Source organism: Scomber scombrus, chromosome 4, assembly GCF_963691925.1.
Source record: "Scomber scombrus chromosome 4, fScoSco1.1, whole genome shotgun sequence".
NCBI lineage: Eukaryota > Metazoa > Chordata > Actinopteri > Scombriformes > Scombridae > Scomber > Scomber scombrus.
In genome coordinates, this window is record NC_084973.1 from 19,750,031 (window position 1) to 19,773,149 (window position 23,119).

The following is a 23,119-nucleotide window of genomic DNA, read 5'->3' on the forward strand; positions in this document are numbered from 1 at the left end:
TAATTGTGCTCTCCGTTGCTTTGGCATTTTGTTTGAAGTCATTGTCTTGCTGGAAAATAATCCCTCTTCCATGTTGCAAGATCTGCATTTAAGTTTGTTTTCATGTTTTAACTTTAAATTTAATGTATGCATGCTTTTACTGGTTAAGAAAAAACTTTTGACCTCATGAAAATCTTCTCCAAAACACTTTGACAAGACAAGTTGAACAAAGTGTGGTTGTTAGGATAAAAATCTAATCCTCGGTTTTCTGAAACACTAACATTTTTCAGCTTTTCACTTAACAGCCAAATTCAATTTACTGTTCATTACCCTGCTAAAACGAAGAACCTCATACAGTCAGTTTTGAAATTAATGAAATGCTTTTCAGTAATACATTCAGTCAGCTGACATAACCTTTTTTCATGAATATGAAATTATTTCTATCTAGTGTGTGGTGATCCACTTTACTAGAATATACTGAAAACGAAGTCATGAGCCGTCTTTAGTCTAAGTTTAACAGCATCTCCTAGTGGTGAAAAAAGGTCATCACAGCCCAGGCATCAGTTTGCCACCACCAACCTCTAGATGAATTAAAGCAAGAATTTCCTAATGCTGACTCTCAGCAGTTTGAGCTTCTTTCACCCTTATTTCGTACACTGTAGAATCTTATCAAATTTTGAGAAAACTTAACACATTCAATGTCAGCCAAGATTAGTATTTCAACCTGCATGTGTGGTTTCTTATTTGTTTAATCAAACATCCTTTTTTTTTTAACATGGCTGTAAAAAGGCTACATTTTGATCAACTTAAGGTGTAATTACACACTTAGGAAATGTAGGCTACTTAAGTCTTAAGTGTTATTCAACACAAATTAAATACATTTTATTTAAGGCGCCTTTCAGGGCACTCAAGGTCACCTTACAAAACACAAACGATTAAAAGAGCAAATTAAAGCTAAGCAAGTTACTCAACTGAAAATGTTGAGTATTAAAAACTAGTATATAGTCATTTAGCAGTTTTAATCTTGTCACTTCTGATGCTCTGCCATGAAGTTGAATTTTATACTTAACTTTACTCTTCTGACATCACTTTAAATGAGGCGCTCAGCTTTCACAATTAAAAACAAAACCAAAAAAAAGACGACAATACTCAAAGTACATAGATCGTTCGTTTATTTTCATATAAATACATATAAAATACAATATAAACAACATTGCAGGTCACAATTTCTTATAATATTAACTATTGGTATAAAGAACGGACAAACAAGGAACCGAACAAAGGAAAAAAACAAAACGTTGACCTTTATTTAAATGTATATCCGTAAATCTTTTAGTGTTATCATGGGCCTCTTCTACACCCTCTCCAAGCTTGATCCTGTGTCCTTAGTCACCAAAGAAGCAGAGTTACACTCACTTTTAAACTTATCATAAAGATATAAAAACTACTCCACAAGCCTCAGTCCAAAGGCACTGCCTGACTCCATCTATGTGAAGACCTTGTTAGCTACAGAGCTTCAACACACGAAGCAAAATACTCAGGAGGTAAGCAAGACTGCTCATGTGATTTTTCTGGATGGTTTGGCTAAATTGTGAGTAACTGTGGTTCTATAATAGTGTTAATTTAGTCAGGAACTAGTAAAACTGCAGCTTAAGCTCTGGAGCCTACAAGAACCACAGTGGCCCATTGGACTTTCTCTCTGTATCTGTCACACCGCTGCATCATAGGAGAATTATAAAGTCAGGAGAATGGATTATTGCCATTATACAGCTAGCTCTTTAAATTCTGTACCATCAGCATTTACGACTCAAGTCATAGAGAGTGGGCATGCGTATGTGATCAAAAGTGTAAGTAAACAAACAAAAGAAAACCACAAATAACCACCCTATTCTGCATGTATGTGGCAATTTAACAGTGACCTCAACAGGACGTGTGTAGCCTAAACAACCATTTTAAAAAACTGACTCAGAACAGTCAATAGTAGTTAAGGTCTAGTGAAATAAACAACCCTTATTTTTTAAGTGTGCAACTTTAAAAAAAAAAAAAAAAAAAAAAAAAAAAAAAAAAAAACTTAACTGGCCCAAGTCTTCTGAAAAATAAGATCAAGTGATCTCAGCATTAGAAGCTCGTGGAGGCCCAGTATGACTGTACAGCTGAGGGTTTTGCAGTCAAACCACAGATGAAACCCTATATGTGGTCTGTGTGAATAAGTGAGTCGATTTCTAAACAGACTTAGATACTGTAGTGGAAACAGGAGGGATATCTGGACATTTACATAGAGTTTAGGCTTTATCTTCAGTGTAAACTAAATAAAAACCCTTCAGCTTGGGGGTCAATAAACCTCTTAAATATAGCTTTGGTCATAATTTAAAGATTGTCTTTCGCAGTTGCAAGTAGAAAAGTAATCAAAAACCAAAACAAACTGGGGTTGAATCTCAAAACTGCCACAGTGGTTCTCTTACGTAAATGAGGTCAATCCCAAACCCTCCTTGATAAACCAAGTCCCTCGTCACTCATCTTTGTCATGACTGGCATTTCCATTCATCACACCGTTGGAGTGGTGTGCCCATGTCTGAGCCTGCAGTACTTTAGGCAACCTCTTGCCTTTGGTGTAGGCGTGGTACCAGAAGTTGAGGAAGAGGAACAGGAAAATCAGGCCATACAGGCCGATGATGTAGATGAAGACAGGGAACTGGTAGGGGCAGTCCTTCATGAAGAAATACTGGGAGATGTGGGTGGTCACCATAACAAACTGGATCTGGGGAGCAAGGAAAAGACGAGTTAACGTCATTTGCCATGTTTCACTATACATTTTAGAAGATACACACAAAAAGAGGACATACCAGCTGAATGGTAGTGAGGTATTTCTTCCACCACAGGTACTTTTGATAGCTGGGGCCCATGGCAGTCAGGCCGTAGTACGAATACATGATGACATGGACGATACAGTTAAGCAGGGCGTGGAATGTCCCCAGACCACCTGAAAGTACAAAGTGTATAAAGTGCATCAGAAAACAAAGATAAATTCATAGCATGTCATGGAAAATATTGCCTGTACATTTAAAAAAAAAAAAAAAGAAGAAAAACGAAAAGGGAAGGGAAGGGAAGGAAATTCTACCTGGAGCAAACCGAACACCAAACCACCAGGTAAAGGGCATGATTGAGTGATGGTAGACATGAAGAAATGTCACCTGGCTGTTCTTCTTCCTCAAGACAAAGAAAATCTGTAAAAAGGTTACACAAAAAGTTTACATAAGAACATGCTTAAGATTCTATAGATGCTGAAATTTAACAACTGACAGAAAGGTAACATGAGACTAGTCCAATAAATGAGGAAATGTATTAAACTCAGTGTGTACCACTGATTGTATTACTTACTGTGTCCAACATTTCAATAAACTTGGAGAAGTAGTAAAGCCAGCATACTGCTGCCATCTAGGGGAGACAATAAATGACATTTAATTACTGGCTCAAACACGTCCAGATCTTAAACTTTATATAAACTGTCAAATTTAAAATATAATGTAATACAGTAGGCCAGCTAAATGTGTACAGGAGTGACTTACCCTCAGCGCCTGTGGTGAATCTGAGAAGTCAATCAGGTCGCAGCTAAACGAGTATCCTGTTCCCCATCCAGACATAATATACTAAGAAGAAACAGTGCAGGACAGTTAACAAATGAGTTCTTCCAGACAGTTTGAAAAAGACAATTTATGTCAAGTCACCAGTCAGTCCTAATTGCCTTTTTTAAATCCATCTAGAAATGTTGCAGTTTTTAAAATAATGTTTGACTACTATACAATGCACATCCTAATGCCACACAGTGAGTCAGGAATATTTCACACCGAGTCTCTTTCTTTGACTGTAAAAGATAACATCCTCTGTCATTTCAATTTACTAGAATACATGCAGGACGCAGGACAAAGTCATGCTGAAAGTTATGTAGTTATGTGGAGTCATTTGCAGAAAAGGAAGTAACACCTGCTGCTCTGGTTTAACCTAAGATCAATAGTTCAAGTATAAAGTCTTTCAAAACGCTGTACGTGAACAAGAGTATTTCGCAAGACTGCCCATGGCCTGTCATGGCTCTATTCTTAATGTGCTCTACAAAGAAATACTGATGTTCACTTCACTCTGTAGTATGCTGTGTTAAATTTCAGCAGCACAAGTTTCATGTCAACTCTGCATTACTGAATTAAAAAGATCACCCACCTCATAGGACATGTAGACTGACAGAGCCACCACTCCGAAGTTGTAGACTATGAGAACTCCTTTGAGGTCAAAGGCTTTGCGGTTCTCCATTATCCGAGGCCCCAGCGACGTCACAAAGTAAATGTACGCCAGTATGATGATTGTTTGGGGGACAGGAGAGGACATGAAAAACCAGTTCTCCGTCCGTGAGTCTGTAACAGAAGTATTTGATATGTTTGTGAGCTCAATGATCATGACCATGTAAACTAGTTTAACAAAAAAAAAAAAAAAAAACCCTAAAAACTAGCCATCTTCATTCCTCATGTTTTAGTGGTCAAAAGGACTCACCTGCTCTTTGTAAGATCTCATCATAAATGAGCGCTACTGTGGACTTTATGTTATCAAATTCCATTTTCAGACAAGATGCTTGCAATTCACCTAAAAAGAACAAAAAGCAAAAGATGGTTCAGAGTCAGTTTGGAGCAGATATGAGTTCACTTGCATTTTCACAATAAGCCCTGCACAGATTCAGAGTCACTGGGTTTACCAAAAAAGGTCTCGGTATACTTGGTAGGTTAAATATTTATGAACATTTCTGTAAACAAAGTAATGAAAACATTGCATTTAAGTAATTTTTTTGGTATTAATATTAGTAGTTATTTAACTTTCATCATGAACTCCAACAGGAAGTAAGTCTCTTCGAAACAACTGTTGCGCAAGGCGTAAAAAAATGCTATTAACCGAAACAGGCTGTGTGAATACACACTTTCATTTTCTCCACATGCAACCAATTCGATCTGACCTGATCTGTTGAATTAAGAACAGTGACAGGCAGAATAGTATTTGTAGTTATATTTGACAGCACAGTAGGGTGGCTGAAAGACTAGACTGTGTGTAGGGGGAGAAGAAAAAAAAAAAGCCATTCAGCCATTCTCTGCTGCTCTGCTCCAAGTTTCTGAGGCAGACAAAGCAAAGAGTGTGTGAGGAGTACAATGAGAGGCTGTCTCTTCATTCTCAGAGAATGATCCAACAGTGTGACAGGCAAACATTTACAAATGGGACAGACACATGTAAGCATGGTTAAAAATACTTTGTTGCCCTATTATCATGTTTAAGGACTCACGTGCCATGACACCTTGACTCTTACCAGGCCTGTTTCATGATACAAACATGTATAGAGTTTGGCTTTAAATGTTATCAATGGAAACCGCTTCGCAAAAGTGAAAAAAGTGAATGGGCACGTTAGCACTCTTTGGCAAACTACGATGACAACTTCAAGGGATGCTGACAAGAAGGTTCAATAGTTGGTTGTTTAAGATGAATTCCAACAATGTAATGTCAAAAAGGTCACTCGGATTAAACTGGACATTTTCAAATAACATTAAAAAGGGGAAAAAAGTGCGATCTTGGTGTAAGCTGCTAGGTGTCATCCAATCAAGCTATTCTATAAAATGCTATACATTTCCATGGAGTTTAACAAAAATGAGCCACAAAAGGTCCAAAATATCATTCTGACATGGTGGGCATATGTGTATAAAAATTGAATCTGGAGTCGATGTTGCCCAGTGAGGCAAAGGTCCTCGCTGACTGGCCCGACCGGTTTATGAACTGTGCTCGTAGTAGGGGAACTGTGTCAAGTGAAAATTCTCATGTCACTTTGCTAAGATTTTAATTTAACCATGGGTCTTGTGCATTCTAAATCTTCTGTTATGTAATTTGCATGTTATTTTGAGGTTAAATATTAAAATTAAAAAAAGAAATCAACCACCTTCTCATGTCTGCCAGGTGTATGTTGGACATAACAGGTTTTCAAGGTGTGTCTACCTTGAAACAGGAACTTAGGTTATTGGTTTAACTGAAGAAAAAAAAAGGCATGGCTGTCTGAAGTCTGCACTAATCAAAGCATGGCAAGCCTTAACATGTCAATTACCGTTATGGTAATGTAAAAACTGCTACTCCCATATGGCATAATGTCTGATATGTTCCCTCCCAATGTTTAATTGAGACAATTGGATACTAAACTTCACCAGTTATTTTTTTGGTCCTAGGCTACTAACCATCCTAATCCGGTAACAAAGTAAATCAATAACCAAATCATACTAGTGGAGGACAAAGATACTGAACACGCCTTTAATTTAATAACAGGGCCTACTCTGTCACATAAAAGTTACTTAGCCTATTCGAAAGAAAAAGTGCAATATATGTTGTGGTCACGTTCTCGCTTTAGAAAGAGCAAATTCACAAGTAATATTTAGTAACACCATACAAGGCATTGAAACGAAGGACTGTTATTTTTTCCACATTCAAACCAGTGTCGCTGTTATCCTCAACATGTCACTGAGTTGATGAGGAACAGGTGATGCAATTGATAAAAAACAAGCCCAACAGCTACTGTCCAACTCACAATGACAGGAAATGCTTTAATAATAACAGGCACTTTTATGAGTCCACACATACACACTCACTCATCCCAATATTCTCAGATTTTGTCTCGATAATCTTCGTTTCAAACTTGGATGTCTCATCGCAAATTATAATAAAGCTTAAATAAAAAGTCAAATATCTGACCTTTAGTGTCTCTACCGCCGATAGTCAATGAAAATCCTTGTTGGCTCAGCAAATTGTATCCAAACTCTCGACCTGCTCACCTGCTCACCTGCTGCTCCCTCACAGGTGTGCCTCCGCTCAGCTCACTCGCTGATGGGGCTCGAGCTGATCGCTCATTTAGGCAGTGACCGGAGGGCGGAGCCTTGACGCCAAACTTGCCTTCTCCTTCACCGATTGGCGGATTTGTTGCTCAAAGCTCAACGTTCATTCTTGAGTGATGCCTCATCGAAAACTATGTTAAAAGTTTATAACAGAACCGCACATCTACTCAGACGTCATTAATTATTGGTTTCAATGCAGATACAAATGACAATAACAGCTTTACTAGTAATGTTTTTTTTTCCCATAACGTCTCAAAACCCAGTAAGATTACAGAAACTGGTGAAGTATCATTCCCAGTTTCATATCACATTTATTATGATAAAAGATAAAAACCCATTTTTAAAGCCGTTCAAGATACTAATTTGGGAAAAAGGGGAACTGACTTCGGGTAAATTATGACTAAAGAAACAGTATCCTTGATAGAAACTACAACCTTCCTTAATGCCTTTAAATCATATTTTCACTTTTTCAAAGTGATTAGATTTGACAGTAACCCAATCATAGGAATCACATTAAAAGGAATTATGGTAAATTTCTTAAGAAAAACACTGTTATATGAGCACCTGAGGTCCCAAAGGATAATACATTTTTTTATTTAGTGTGATCAAGTCAGAAACATATAATATTCAGGGACCTGGGGGCCTCAGTGCTCTCATGTCTATTGTTTGTGTTTTTTGTTCAGTGTGAAACCTCATTTGGCTTCTGGGTGTTGGTAACATGGTGAAAGTGAAAATGCAAAACAGGGAGGGGGGGGGGGGGGGGGTACAGGGAGGGGTTTCAGTGTCACTCCTCGTTTCAGCAAGAGCTGACAACAGAGTTTATGGACAAATGTAAATTTTCACAGGAATGACAACAAGACTATGTGTGTTTTTGAATGTCAGGTTACTCCCATGTGAGGATTATGGGTATTGTCTTCTCCACTAGGTGCACATACACATACTGGAAGACTGATACAGCACTTCTTTAAATACCTAAAGCTATCTCTCTCTCTCTCTTCCCACAACCCTACAATTCACCCTTAACCAAAGCATTACATATATACTGAACGTAATGATGTCAGCATCCTAAAAGATGTGTGAATGCTACTTTAAGACAGAAAATATGTATTGTACTCAAAATCTGTAAACAGTCAACAAGGTATAATTTGTACAAATAATGGCAGATGTCCCACATGATTACAGTGAATTATTGTACATACAGAACTGTTTAACAGGTTAACAGAAATGAGTGACATTAAACTTCATCTGCATACCAAGAGTCATACAGATATTCATTTCTAAAACAATTGCAAAAAACAACAAAACACAACATAAAATGTACAAACATACAGTATATGACACTGTGCATGTTTTTAAAGTAAGACACAATTATTTACACATCTCAGTTGAACTTTAAGGCCTCAGTCTTTGTCTGCAATGATAACCCAGGAGAAATTTCCCTAAACCCAGAATTATCTTGAATGGCGTTCCTGAACTTGTCGGTTAAATTTTGAAGGATATGTTGTCATTTGCATTTGGTCAAGACATCTGCATGTCCACTTTATCCACACATGCAAATCACCAGCATTAGTCTTCATCACTGCTCCATGCGTCCTGAAAAGCAGGGTTCACTGTAGACTGGCCAGTAGCACCCTGTAAGAGGTCAAAATATAAAGCTCAATATTGAGTCTAAAATAAAATATTCCCTTTCTTTAAATAAACCCGCCACAAAACCATGCCCACAAATTACAACTATATACAGATTAATAACATATAGGAAAAAAACTGATGATGAATCAAGACAGCTGTTTCTGGGTTAAGAAACGTTTATCTGATAAATATGAACACTTATGAAACTGGATGGACGGGTAAGAGATGTAGCCATTTGTAACTTAAAATGTGGGGCATGGAAGAGCTGAGTGGCAGTGACAGAGAGTTTTCCTGTATGTGTAAGCGCTACACTATGTGCTCGGTAACACTGAAGTTTCATTATTTAAATTCCTTAAATGAGTCATTGCTTATCTATTATCCAATTTCTGTCAACAAGACAAAATGTTAAAGTACATTGATTAAGTGTTGAGTGTCATTAAATAAATTATTGTTGTGGGCCTTGGAACACAACATTAAAAACATGTTATATCTGTTAATATTCCTTTCCCCTAACTTGTTTCCTGTTGTTAGGGCTAGTACCTTATTTTCACGATTTGACTCTTCTTCAACATCTGCAGCACGAAGGACAGGAACCCATGCCAGGATGTTACAGTCTTTACCTCCACTATATAGCTCCTGCATAGAGAAAAACAAGAACACCACAGCTTTACAAACCACAACAGGAAAAGAGCTGACCTTCACTTTAAAACGCTTCCAAACAATGACATCAGCACCAGGGGAAAACAAGCGTGACCAAGCATGATCAGGACCAAGAGTGAAGTAAATAATAAGCTCAAAACTGTCAACGCAACAAGTGAACTTGTGCGTCAGATTCTCAGGGCCGTGGGACTAATCAGTGTCTATACATCAAAAAGATGTAAAACCCTTTTTAAAGAGTAGGTGTCCTTTTTCTGGAACACTCATCTGCATTCATGTCCGTTACACATACAAAATGTGTAACCACAAGATACTGAAAAATGCATGTGTTGGACATCCTCTACATTTATGTAGACATAAAGTTACTTAGGAATTAAAGTGTTTCTCCACACCAGATGAAGACAGAAAACTACCATATTATCATATTGGAAGACACTTGAGTAGAAATACATGACTGAAGGTATAAAACAAGCATATTAAACAAACATGGAACAGCTGTGATGGCTTCATATAGTCAGTTTTGCTTATCCTGCAAGTACACTGATATAATTACATGTTTACGTCAGGCTGAATAATATATATAAGTATATAATAAGGTGTTAGTCAGATTTTACTGTTATGTCAGTATTTGTCTAATTGTGGAATTGGTAACAAAACAAAGTTAAAACGGTCTTAAAAAATGTGCAGAGCTAGCATGTAATAATAATAATCTTACAAAAATCAGCGTATTGGTATTATGTAATTATAGCAGCAGCCTCCTAAAATCAATATGTTCATTCTTACCAATTAACCCTGTGCTGTATCAGGTAAACATGTGTCAAATGTATGCTCTGTAATCAGATACATTTTAAACCTCAAAAGCTTAATTCGGGTACTTTGGATGTAAAACATTAGAGACTACAAAGTTGAGAATACAAATGACTGGTTTTGTTAACTTTGACTATTATTAACTGATTTTAAACTTAAACTCTGATTTTTGATGAGCACAGAGAAACGTTCCTCCTTTTGTAGATGATTGTGAAAACAGCCTTACATCATACATCATTCTGCACAGTGAAGTTCAAACATCCAAGTGAAGCAACAATAAGCAAAACACTTTTTTTTTTATTGGAGGGAGACTTTAAGTGTGTATATTGCCTATGTATACATGATTCTGTTAGCAACAGATACAGACAAAATGACACCTGTATTTGCATTTATAGTAGCTCACTATAACTCAGGAAATGTTGACTTCACCATGTTATCAATGTGGAGGATGTGGCTCATTTCAGGCTGCCATGGTGATTGCAAATTTCTAATAGCACTTACTGCAGTGACAACACTTACAGTTGAAGAGATAAGAAAGAGACAGCAGCAAGATACAAGCTGACCTCAATTCTGAAAGAATACAGGCGTCCAACTAGATCTTATAGGCAGAACAAACAGAAATGCATAGATTGAAATACAAACAAAGGTAGTAGTGCAGATAGATGGGTGTGTCTTTCGTGTGTCTCACCTGGTAGTCTGGGTGAAACTCGCAGCAGTCAACATTGTTGTAGTGACCCCTGAGCATAGTGACCAGCTCTCCAGTGTGGAGGGCATACACAGCTACTGAGCTGCCGCACGGCACAAACACAAACTCTGGGCTGCAGCCACGTGACACTGTGAACTGCAGTCTTTTACGACTCTCGTTGCAGACCTTCCCATAATTCACCTACGGGCAAACAGTGAAGGCATACAAGATTAGGACATATTTATAGGTCTAAACATAAATGTCTTATTACTCTTAACAAGGCAACATGGTCTCATGGATGAATGTGATACTTTTTCATTTAGTGGGAACGATGTAAAGCAGACAATGTACTGACTCATTTTGCTGTGGTACACTAAATGGCACACCATATTATTCTAATAAAGCAATTGCTTATCACAATAGGTGTTGCTAAGCTTAGAAACCATTTTCAAATCAAATATGATTACTATACAGAACTATACATTAAGCTAAATTTACAAAGAAGGCAAACGTCCTTGTGTGCTCAGTTAAGAACTGGTACTTTACCACTGACAGTTGAGACTGGCAGATATAAAGGTCTGCCTGAAGAACAACTTGAATGTGTTTTTTGTGATCTTGGTGTAGTTGAGGATGAATTTCATCTTTAATTTCATTGCCCTTTGTACAGTGACTAGATGAAATGTTTGTTTGAAAAGATCAAATTAAAAAATCCTAATTTATTTTGGTTGTGAGAAGTTGATATATTGAATTGGCTCTTTAAGATGGATATTTTTGGTTTAGCAAGATTTATAGGAGAGGCTTGGCTGCTAAGAGAGAGAACTCTTTATCCATCTCAACAGGACATTGCTGCCATGTAAACTAAATGTCGTCAAGTAGCCACCCTGGTTGTTATTGGTTAGTGTCTTGTAAGCCCATATGGGCTGGGCACCTGGAGGTGCAGACACTTAAACAAATCTATCTATTTATCTATCTATCTATCTATCTATCTATCTATCTATCTATCTATCTATCTATCTATCTATCTATCTATCTATCTATCTATCTATCTATCTATCTATCCACTTATCCATCCATCCATCCATTTAGGACTTCTAGAGTAGAAAAAAGGGAAATTAATGCAACTGTAGCAACCTAAAGTAGTTGAAAAACAATTTTCAAATGATTTAAAACAATGACAATTTCAAAATTCACTTCAGACTTGTTAAGACTTTTCACAGACTTGCAGACTTATGATACACAAGTGTTTTGCAATTTACCTCCCACTGTACGATTACTAGGCTCAATTCAGGTCTCTGAAACGGGTTTGAATTGTGTAACAAGTTGTTTTATATCTCCTAATTCTCACAGTTTCTATAGACTAACTCTGGTCTAGTTTCTGAGCCTTTGAGAAAATATTATCTATCTTTTAAATCACTAGTTGTCTTGTGCAACAGCACGATGATGGGAAAAATGCCAACCATAGCAACCACAGCTCAAGGAAGCAGAGCAGGAAATTAGAACAGGAGACCATACTAACACTGGGCTATACACTTTCCCTAGACTTAAGAGTTAGGATATGTTTCTGTGGTGTAGAGTTGTACACTGGGTTGGATATACAAATGTTACATTTTTATATGGATCAAAGGCTCTAAAGTAAGTTAATGTTATGATGTCATTGTTTTCTCAAGTGAAACCAAAAATAATCAGATGGTGGATTGCTCACTCTGTTTTGAAGAGCTTGTAAGAGTATCAATGTAAACAAGGCTTCCAAATGTGTTTACCAGTGGCTGATTGCTGGTTAGGGGTGTGTGATTGTTGACCAAAAGGTATTCCCGTTTCACATTTTTACATACCACCAATTCACCATTCCACGCAGTCCCTCCCTAAGTACTTATAGTAAACATCTTCCATGTGCTCCTAAAAACTGAAAATTAAAACTGCCTTTCATGGTAACCGCAGTCCCAGTACATTAATACAATACATTAAACGGTACTTAAAAACAATACAACATTAATAGTGTGATAGTGTTGTCTGTATCTGTAGCTTTATTTCATTGTTTCTCATAACAACATCAAGTGTAAACATATACACATAAGCACATGTTGAATTTGTCAAAAACAAACTTTTTAAATGAAGCAAAAACCTTTCTAATACACAGATGGATCCTGAATCAGCGATCAGTGGTAAGTTTCTGTCTAAAAAGCACTAACCCTAAGGGGTCTTGCTTTTTGTTTGTTTACGTCCCCACAACATAAAAAGTACCTAGTCCACCTTACCAGTGTGTTTTCCCCCGTGGCACTATTCCATAGTCGCATACGGTCATCAGTACCAGTAGTGAGGAGGTAGAGACCATCGCCAGTGAAGCACAGGCCATTCACTCGGCCATTATGGGCTGTATTTACTGGTTAGAGACAGGTAAGACATGGAACAGGGTAACAATGTATTTGACCATCATTTACCTCTTCCATCAATGTCAAGCGCTTAGTGTAGTATGTCCTCTTATGGAGGTTTAGATTTAATTGCAAAACAGTTTCCTCAAGGCTTCTGCCCCCTTGGCTTGAACACAAACAGCACCTCAGGCAAATTGATATTGTATGTGCAGAATGTTGACCTCTTCCCTTGAGACACAAACTCAGCTCTGTGTTAGCCTGAATAACTAAGTGGAAGAAGATGTTGCTGTCAACCTGACTTTATTTTCTACTACCAATAGCTTTTAAATGCATTCCCTAAATATAAGGGCATTGTCAGGAAGGTTAATTTTGTAGCTCTAAAAAGCAGCTTGATGTGTGCAGTTTGCACTTTAAGATATTTGCATAGTTTCATAAATCTCTACTCCTATTACCCCTCTCTATAGAATGTATGAGTGTCACCTCTGTAAGGTATAAACTATATAATGTGGTGGATAAATTGGCATCTTGGACAGTAAGTGGCATATTGATGTGGTTGTGGAAGGGGAAAATGTTTGACAGGATAATGCATGCCATCAACTTTCAGGCAAATTATTACCCTGCTATTCAAACATCAGGGGACAATAATTGTTGTCCCGATTCCCTTCAATGTCTGTATGCCTGTTTTTTTTTTTACACTAAATGAATGCTAAAACATATACCAGGAGTCCTGAAACACATGGAAAATGAGAAACAAACACTGGCAAAGAAAATAAAGGGGAGAGATATCTGTACCTGCTTCAGCGGAGGCTTTCGATTTGTCTCCATTGTGCTGGTCCAAAGTGAAGAGGCTACCAGATGCCCGACGTACATCCCATACTTTCACCTTGCTGTCTGCACTTGGAGGGTAAATTAAATAATTATTTGTATGTTTTATTCTATCCTGGTTATTTTATGAATTCATAGTCCTATAAAGTAGCAAAAGTAAGCTACCAGTTCCATCATCTCACTAAGTATAATACAGGGACTTCCAGGCACAACACATGCTCAGACTGATGAGTTCATATACACCAATGTGGGCACACACACACCAGTGTTTGTCTTTAAAAGGTCAGTTTTCTGTTGGGATTTAACATGCTGCTCCATAATAAAATATCATACAAACTTCTCTTTGTGCCTCTCTGTGCCAGTTGTTTTCAAAATCACTTAGAGTCCAAAGGGAGAGGAGCACAGTGATCCCAATGGGTTAATTAGAGGGTCTAATGTAGCATAAAACAGGTGGGGACTGTATCTACCATATGCTATACTGACAGGACTACTAGAGTGCCACAGTGAAAATATACTAAATGTGGTGCCATTATCCTTGACTCAGGGTTGCGATTGTGGCCAGATGGCCAGAAACTGAGATGACAAAAACTGCTGGGATACAACATAGTAGGGACTGTCCTGTGCCTAGCATTTGATGAGGCGCTGAGGGCAACCTACATGATGCTCCACAGAAAGAATGGCAGTTAACAATGCCTACCTGGCAGTGGCCAAGATGTACTCATATCTCGGTGACCATCGCACAGACAAGACCTCTGCTCTGTGACCTGAAGCAGGAACAAAGTTATTGTTTGTCTCAAAAGTGTGAGCAATTGTGCATACGTGTGTGTGTGTGTGTGAGAGAGAGAGAGAGAGAGAGAGAGAGAGAGAGAGAGAGAGAGAGAGAGAGAGAGAGAGAGAGAGAGAGAGAGAGAGAGAGAGAGAGAGAGAGAGAGAGAGAGAGAGAGAGAGAGAGTGTGTGTGTGTGTGTGTGTGAAATATAATAAGAAAAGTAGGTGTGTGTGTGTTTGTGGTACACTAACCCTGAAGCACTTGAATCCGTGAACCAGACTTCAGGTCACATAGCTGGACTTTAGGGTTTTTGGTGCCAACTGAAAACATAGATATAAAGACAGTTAAACGAGAGAAGTAACAAGGCTACCATTATTTATTTGTTTATAACACTCAAAATATGTGATTACAAGAATAACTTAAAGGTTGATAATCCCATTCACTTATAGAGGTTAAAGGTATGCATGCCTACATATCATTATTGTCAAATTTTAAAGATCTTGATAAATGTGTGAATAAAATCTTCAGAGTAACAGAGAGTATAAGGGAGAGGTACTTCAGGAAGGTAAAAACTGGAGTCCCAGGTTCTAACAGATAAGGTGTGGTAAATATGAAAACCTGCTGATACTAACTTCTGATAAACGTGAGCCAACACACCCAGCATGTATACATGAGAAAAGGACATGGTCGCTGGGGAAATTTACTGTAACAAAAAAAAAAAAAAGATTACAGCACAAATTATGCCAAATTAATGAGCCGCTGTGGCTTTTTGGGAACAGACCTTTCTAGAACAAATAGAAGACTGGGTATGTCGCAACCAGTTTGACAAACATCTGTAACACCACTGAGACACATTCAGGTAAAAAAGATAGACAATGTATTTGTCTCTGGTTTAAAAAAAGGTGTGTCAAAGTAAGAGTGTGTATGTGACAGAGAGACATCTGGGTGCACCTCTATGAGCACATACTCACCAGGTATGAGTAACCTGTTGGTCCTGCTTGGTGAGGCAGCACCTAGATTTCTACAATGTTTTTCCAGACAAATCTGTTTCTGAGACTGACTGCATGTGTAACCAGCTGCTGACCAAAGTCTGTCCCCTTCAGGCACATGTCACTTTATAACCTGGGACTAAAAACTGGGGTAAAAGGTTTGGGCAGTGTCTTTGATGTGCTGGGGTGAAGTACGCAGTACATTGCTTGGAGAAACAGACAGGATAACTAGGGGTCCAAATTTACTGATTTGTTCTCCATCACTGAGATCAGTAAAAGCTGTGGCTGGATTCACACACACCTGCAATGAGACCATGCTTCCTGGCGATGGGGGACAGGTGGTGGTTGTAGACATTGTCCTCAAACTCAAAAACTTCAGCGGGCTGAAGAATCAAAGAGAGAGAAAGAGAAAGAGAAAGAGAAAGAGAAAGAGAAAGAGAAGAGAAAGAGGAGAGAGAGAGAGACAGAGACAGAGACAGAGACAGAGAGAGAGAGAGAGAGAGAGAGAGAGAGAGAGAGAGAGAGAGAGAGAGTCAAGATGCAGTCAAGATTAAATTAGAGTTGAAATGCATGTATGTGTGCATGTATCCTGAATGAAAAACTAATTCTATGATAAAATATACAGCTGTGACCTTAAATAAAAACATGGCCTCAAATTTTGGCTGTGATATGAATTCAGCACATTGCAGCAAAGGAGTCCAGAGAATGAATTAGGTAAAAACAAAAGTCTGTGGAGAGGGAGGGCACAGCAGCTGAGAGCTCAGAAGGCAGCTCACCCAAGCTTCAGTGGCGGTTACAATGCAAATTCTTCAGCAAATATAAAAAGCCTCTCTGTTCCCCATCTGTCACTGAGTGCCAGCACCGGCGTGGACTCAGCCAATGAGAACACACACACAGAGGAGGCTCTGTTTGCATGAAAATACCCCACATACACATACAATATGTGCAAACAATGCAAAGCACACACTAATGTGCAAAAACACAACCACAATTAAATAATTTAATAGGTATGAGTGCCTGTGTTTGTGTAAGACAGACAGACTGAAACAGAGAGTAAAACAAATGAAAGGTCGTGGGTTTTTTTCTGTCCCTTCCCTGACCTTTTGAGGTAACCATGATGCCAGTGTAACTCTAGCACAGCATAGAGCCTGCCATATGGGACTATGTGGAATAGAAAGGTAGAAAGCATGAAGCAGAAAATAAGAAAGACAGTGGGAGAGATAGTGAAAGGACTGAAAACAGAGAACAGGGAGGTGGAACTATAAAAATGTCAGCTATTTACTGATTAAACAAACCAATATGCACTGAATCAACAATTGGAAACATTTGTATTAAACAAAATAACAGATTACACACTGTACACAGGGAAATTAATTGTTCAGGTATGCCCCACAAACTGGTATGTTAATGTACATCACATTTAACATGTAGTAACCTGGTCTGTAGGTGACATTACTTACCTTCAGTGTCTCAGTGTCCCAGACCTTCATGGTCTTGTCAAAGGAACTGGAGACAAACATGCCTGTGTCGTAAGGATACCACTGGACTGTCTCTACACTGAATTTGTGGACATATCGGCTAGACCTAAAATAAAAACAAATTAAATGTCACCAAAGAAATATACTATACAACCTATCAATACTCTGCTCAGCTTTCCACTAATATGATCAAAATATAAAAATACAACACTGCAAGAGCATATTAAAGCAGTGTTACATGTAAGAATCCAGTATGTGCTGTGTATTGACTGCAAGGCTATAGACTAGTCACACTGCAAACCTTAATGCTACATTCCCATATAGCCTCGTTAAGCCACGTTGGTGTATACATTCATAACAAAGGGTGCATGGAGCAACAGGAAATAAACTCTGATAAGACTGTCCAGACTGAAGATAAAGATTAAATACGTAACTGTGTCAACCTCTCCACAAGATCTTCAACCTCAGTCTACAGTTGGGGCGAGTGCTGGCACTGTGGAAAATTTCCTGTGTTGTGCCGGTACCAAAAATAAAATGTCCAGCTGAACTTAATGACTACAGACCAGTAGCCCTCACTTCTTACATCATGAAGACCTTGGAGTGGCTGATTCTACGCCTACTGAGAGTTGAGGTCAAAGACAAACTCGACCCCCTGCAGTTTGCATACAAACAACACATTGGAGTGAACGATGCTGTCCTCTACATGCTTCACCGTGCCCTTGCTCATCTGGAGGAAACTGTCGCTTATGTGAGAATCATGTTCTTTGATTTTTCAAGCGCATTCAACACCATCCAACCCAACATACTCAAAAACAAGCTCACAGAGATGGGAGTGGATCTTTCCTTTATCCCCTGGATCACAGATTACCTGACAGGAAGGCCACAGTATGGGGAACTTTCTAGGACATTAATGAGCAGCACAGGGGCTCCACAAGGAACTGTCCTGGCTCCATTCCTGTTCATACTGTACACAGCGGACTTCAAATACAACTCTGAGTCCTGCCACATCCAGAAATACTCGGACGACACTGCTATTGTGGTGTGTATCAGGAATGGACAGGAATCTGAACTGGAGTCACAAGAACTATCTCCTACTGAACACCTGAAAGACTAAGGAAATGATCATAGATTTCCGCAGGTTCAAGCCCCCTCTTCAGCCAGTGAATACTTGTGGGGTGGACATCGAGGTGGTGCCAAGTTATAAGTATCTAGGTATATACCTGGATAATAAGTTGGACTGGTCTCTAAACACAGATGCTCTCTACAAAAAGGGGCAGAGCCGCCTCTTTTTCTTAAGGAAGCTCAGATCTTTTGACATCTGCAGTAAGATGCGGCAGATGTTTTATCAGTCTGTGGTGGCAAGTGTGTTGTTTTATGCTGCAGTCTGCTGGGGAGGCAGCATCAGACACAAAGATGCAAGGCGGTTGGACAAACTAGTCAAAAGAGCTGGCTCTGTGATTGGAGCCAGGTTGGACACACTGGTGGAGGTGGTGGAGAGATGCACTGTCAAGATGTTCGAAGCCATCTTGAAATACCCGGATCATCCGCTACACAACACCTTTATGAACCAAAAAAACAGCAGTGGACGGCTCCTCTCTCTCCGTTGCAGGACGGAGAGATTTAAAAATATCCTTCGCTCCTACAGCCATCAGGCTGTCTAATTCTTCAATCATTTACAGAGGAGCTAACAGACTAATTGAATTTCCCCTCAGGGATAAATAAAGTAATTTTGAATTTGAATTTTATTGAATTTGAATGTATACTGCATGGTCATATAATAACATGAACGGAAACAGACTTAATAGGATTTTTCTATTCACAATGACATCTGTCATTAACAGAATATACATGTGGAGCTATATAAAGACAAGAAAATCTGATTCAGATCACATATATGCACTTTTAAAAGCCTGAAAGACATGGTTTGTTACTGTGAGATCTAAACAGGATGCTGCCCTCCAGTGGACAAAATGAGTAAAAGGCGTAGCATTTACCTGCCAACTGTGCAAACTGCCTTACAGGTGTACTGCAGTTTTCCACTGAAGTTCTCCAGGTCATAGATGACGATCACGCCATCTGCACCTCCAGACAACATGCTAAAGAACACAAAGGGTTGATTTCACACTTTCTCTTACACAGCTTACAAAACTACCAAACAATGACTGCCAATCATTGTTACGGTAAACTATTCACAGGAAGGTTTGGAATATTGTTTCTGGAAGAAAAAAAATACTGCTGTTGTGATTTCTAATGCTTTAAGAGCTCAAATTTAAATGCCATTCACCTATGCAGTACTAGGCTGGGAACTAAATTCTTAAATACAGAAATCTCAAAATGTGTGTTTTTTGTGATTTTGTTGAGTTGAAGAAATCCGCTGCTACAACATTTAGCCAATTTAATGTAGGACAGAGACGTGCTGGGTATCAACCAATATTGTCAGGAATATTACAACTGTCAGGAACCATCAGTACTAAATGCTTGATCAGATTAGTGTTCCTGTTTACTTATTTTTGGATAAATGATTGCCTGATTTAAACTGAAGTACTCATTTGACTGTTGATGTATTAAAGATTTTAAGAATTAGAAATCACAGCAGCTGTTTTGCTAAATTAATTCAGAGGAAACAGTAATATAGTAATTTTTAGAACAGTAATAGTACATTCAGACTAAGCAGACTCACTATCTGCCCTCTACTGCTTCAATGTCAATGGTGTTGATGCCATTTCCATGGATTCTGTCCACATCTCTGTCGGGATTCAACTTCAGACAAAGGACCCTTTAAAAATACAGAAAGAGAAAGAGCTATGTATTACTAAATACACCATTTTTACATTAATGTATTTAAAGAGACAATTAAAAAAAAAAGATAATAGAGAAGACACAGCAAAGGAAAGTTGATTATAAAATACATATACTGAAAATGGGACAAATAATAATTATTAGACTAATCAGTTCAATGTCAAATTCACTAATGAAAATGTTGATATTTGGATTGTCACAAATATAATTTGTGAAATTTAATCAAGTGAAATCAACAAATATTGGTCTGTCTGTATTTTTCTTTTATAAGATTGTAAAAGGAATATCTTTGGATTAAGGCTATTTGTCAATTAAATTAGCAATCTGTATATATAGAACAATAATGGATTAACAAGTAATATTAAGGATATAATAGTAATATTCAAGATGAATATGTGAATCATAATTGCATTACCAGATGTGCAGAATTATGTATGTAGACTTTGGATGTGTGAGTGTTATATACTTATTATACTGCATCATCCAGTATGCATATAACCAAGCAATGCAGAGGATGTACACATTTATAAATGTACTTTAAGTCATTATAAACTCAACTACTTCTGTATAACACACTGTAACACATGTAGGTTAACTACATCATTTTTGTATACTTAACGTCAGTATTTAAAATGTATGACTCCTTGACTCAACCACACTTCCCCACTGAGAAGAAGGTTTTTGTTTAAAGGATAAGTTCACAATTGTTCAGATCTGACTTAAAACAGCAGGTGCCCAAACAAACACTGAAAGAGGTTTTCCCCGCTGTAATTATTCTTCCTGTTCATACTGACTCAAATGCGTTTTCAATGTAAGTGATGGTGGCCAAAATTCAGTGAGTCCACATAGTCATTTTGGGTGAAAATGCATTTTAAAGTTTATCTAAAACTTGAATGAGGCTTCAGTAGTCTGAATTAATCATATCAAGTTAGGGCACCTGACTATTGTTATAATAAAGACTGGTTGTAAAGAGATGTAAGTTAATGTTTCTTTATGAGTTCAGAATTAGTAGTATTTATTGTCTTTTTTAATTTAAGTTGCTGTAGCTGTAAATAGCTGCATTATTACTCACCTTCTCGTTGCCTCTGCACGTCTTAGTCGCAGAGGGTCATCCAGACCTGCCTGTCTCGCTGTCAAAAACCCCAACATTGTTTCAAACTTAGAAGAAACTGCCTTAAATTTTAAGTATTAGAGGAAAGAGTAGCTCATTCAATAGCTAACATTGGCTAACCTAGCTACTGGCATGCTATCTACAATGAAGTACGAGTTTAAACCAAATAGAAACGTTGCTCGTCGAATAAGGCATGATAGTGTATCTTGAGCGGCGTAATAGCAAAATGCGCTATTTAAATGCCACTAGGATACTATTTTGGGGTATTTTTTCTGCATATTTTACATTCAATTCAACTAGCATCGCAGTAGTTCAGACACAATAGGACGCCATATTGAAACATGACGTCCTTTCAATAACAGATGCGGTGATTGGCTAGTCAAGTAGCGCCAGCCAATCACAAAGCAGGTTATAAATTATTCCCTCAACCCTCCAACACTTACTTACGTAAACACCACAGTGAGAGGGCAGCCAGTTTACAAGGGACACCAAAAACCACCAAGAACCTTCGTGTTATCCTGTTAAACATGAACAGGGTTGCAGGCGCTTTACGCCGAACCTTTGGATTAATACGTGAACACGTCGGGACAGATCATCTGGGAAATAAATATGACTTTGTCCCTGAACAGAAGACATGGACAGGTAAGTTAAACCTTGCTGTGCTAAAATTAGCTAGTTTGTTTATAGTCTTAATCCCTGTACACTAGTGGAGATAAAAGGCAGACATTACATTTACTTCTGCCCCCTTGTTCTTACCCTGACACCTCACTATCTCTACTGGACGTGGCTCAATTCATAAACTGAGCTGCTGTCATCCCTTTCTTTTACTAGCAATTGGTAGTTAATTATCATTAGGGTTGGGAAGGTTACTTTGGAAATGTAATAGGTTAAAGCTTACTAGTTATCCCATTTAAAATGTAATACGTTATGTAACTAATTTAATTACTTAAAGTAATGTAACTTATTACATTTGATTAATTTTTGATTACTTTTGTAATTTTCTAGCAAATGTTTTCAGCTGTTAGGGTAAGTGTAACCATTAAGCACCAAAATCTAAGTTCAGGTGTTTTTCATGGATACTGACATGATTTATTAAGGGAGATCTTTTCTTATAAAGCAAGACTTATCTCTCATTTGAAAATGTATTCATTAGTTCATATAGATTTTGAAATATAGAATAAAGATATTTTATGAAAAAAGTCAAAAGTCAGGCATGGGCTGAATTGGTACTGTGACACCATTTCACCCCATGTGTGCTCCAAATAAGCCCACGTAAATGGTTTATTTACAAAATATATATTTTTAGAAATTGATTTCAAATAAATAAACACAGCAATATATGTCTTCAGTAACATGTTAAATATTTAAAAATGAGGAAAAAACCCTTCTGAGCAAAATCGTAAAGGTCTGACTTCAGATGTAACCCCTTTGTAATCATCATCATTTTCATCAGTAACTTTAATTTAGTTACATATTTTTTTCGCAGTAACTAACAGATTACAGTTACATTTATGTTGTAATTAAATTATGTAATGTCGTTACATGATGTAACTAGTTACTCCCCAACACTTATTATCATTGAAAAATCTTAATGGTCCCCTCCAAACATATTTTAAGATGTATTTGAAATACTCCACTTTAAAATAATAATCTGTGTCTGACATGATTTTTCCACAAAAAAAAGTAAAATTGTATTGTTGAAATCTTTTAAATAGTATCTACTCCTTCACCCTCATTGAAAAATATAGAATCTATGAATATGCAAATATTTTCATTTTAGAAGTTGAACTGCTTCACCTATAAAGTCCATTCTCGTGAACTGGAGGCTTCACATTTTCCACATGACACTTGTCTGAATTGAATATTGGATCAGGATTAGCCTCCAAACTATTTAAATCAGCCTTGTAGACTTAAAACTTGATTTTCAGTGAGCACAGAGCAACTTTTCACTTTCAGCAGATGAATTGAACACAGTCTTCTGATGTCAAACTCTGCACATACATTATTCTGCACAGTGAAACTCAAACATTCAACTGTAGAGAAAAGAAGAAAAAAATGAATGGGGGCTGGGTCGGTGGAGGGGGATTTAAAAAAATATGTCTATTTTGCATTTGCACACATTTT

At 37.8% G+C, this 23,119-nt stretch overlaps 2 protein-coding genes across 2 annotated transcripts; both read right to left on the reverse strand.

The window, feature by feature from the left end:
- Window positions 1-2,456: 2,456 nt before the first annotated feature.
- LOC133978933 (elongation of very long chain fatty acids protein 7-like) lies at window positions 2,457-6,772 on the reverse strand. Its single transcript, XM_062417293.1, has 8 exons — window positions 6,739-6,772; window positions 4,519-4,608; window positions 4,192-4,382; window positions 3,546-3,626; window positions 3,358-3,414; window positions 3,098-3,203; window positions 2,823-2,959; window positions 2,457-2,737 (listed from the first exon to the last, which is right to left on the reverse strand). The coding sequence occupies exons 2-8, from the start codon at window positions 4,580-4,582 to the stop codon at window positions 2,489-2,491; spliced, it is 885 nt and encodes a 294-aa protein (XP_062273277.1). The 5' UTR covers window positions 4,583-4,608; window positions 6,739-6,772; the 3' UTR covers window positions 2,457-2,488.
- Window positions 6,773-8,003: 1,231 nt separating this feature from the next.
- Window positions 8,004-21,304, reverse strand: ercc8 (excision repair cross-complementation group 8). Its single transcript, XM_062417294.1, has 12 exons — window positions 20,957-21,304; window positions 19,766-19,861; window positions 19,080-19,181; window positions 17,068-17,191; window positions 15,909-15,990; window positions 14,870-14,938; window positions 14,548-14,614; window positions 13,818-13,921; window positions 12,912-13,036; window positions 10,660-10,857; window positions 9,048-9,143; window positions 8,004-8,510 (listed from the first exon to the last, which is right to left on the reverse strand). The coding sequence occupies exons 1-12, from the start codon at window positions 21,031-21,033 to the stop codon at window positions 8,445-8,447; spliced, it is 1,206 nt and encodes a 401-aa protein (XP_062273278.1). The 5' UTR covers window positions 21,034-21,304; the 3' UTR covers window positions 8,004-8,444.
- Window positions 21,305-23,119: the final 1,815 nt, after the last annotated feature.

Bases quoted from the DNA above. Each gene is read 5' to 3' on its own strand.
- LOC133978933 (XM_062417293.1), bottom strand. From the start codon at position 4,582: ATGGAATTTGATAACATAAAGTCCACAGTAGCGCTCATTTATGATGAG. The intron at 3,204-3,357 runs GTAAGTAATACA...ACCTTTTTACAG, and splicing joins TTATTGAAATGTTGGACACA to ATTTTCTTTGTCTTGAGGAA. The intron at 2,960-3,097 runs GTAGAATTTCCT...TTGTACTTTCAG, and splicing joins TGGTGTTCGGTTTGCTCCAG to GTGGTCTGGGGACATTCCAC.
- ercc8 (XM_062417294.1), bottom strand. From the start codon at position 21,033: ATGTTGGGGTTTTTGACAGCGAGACAGGCAGGTCTGGATGACCCTCTG. The intron at 19,182-19,765 runs GTGAGTCTGCTT...TGTGTTCTTTAG, and splicing joins GAAGCAGTAGAGGGCAGATA to CATGTTGTCTGGAGGTGCAG. The intron at 9,144-10,659 runs GTGAGACACACG...TTCTCTATGCAG, and splicing joins AGTTTCACCCAGACTACCAG to GAGCTATATAGTGGAGGTAA.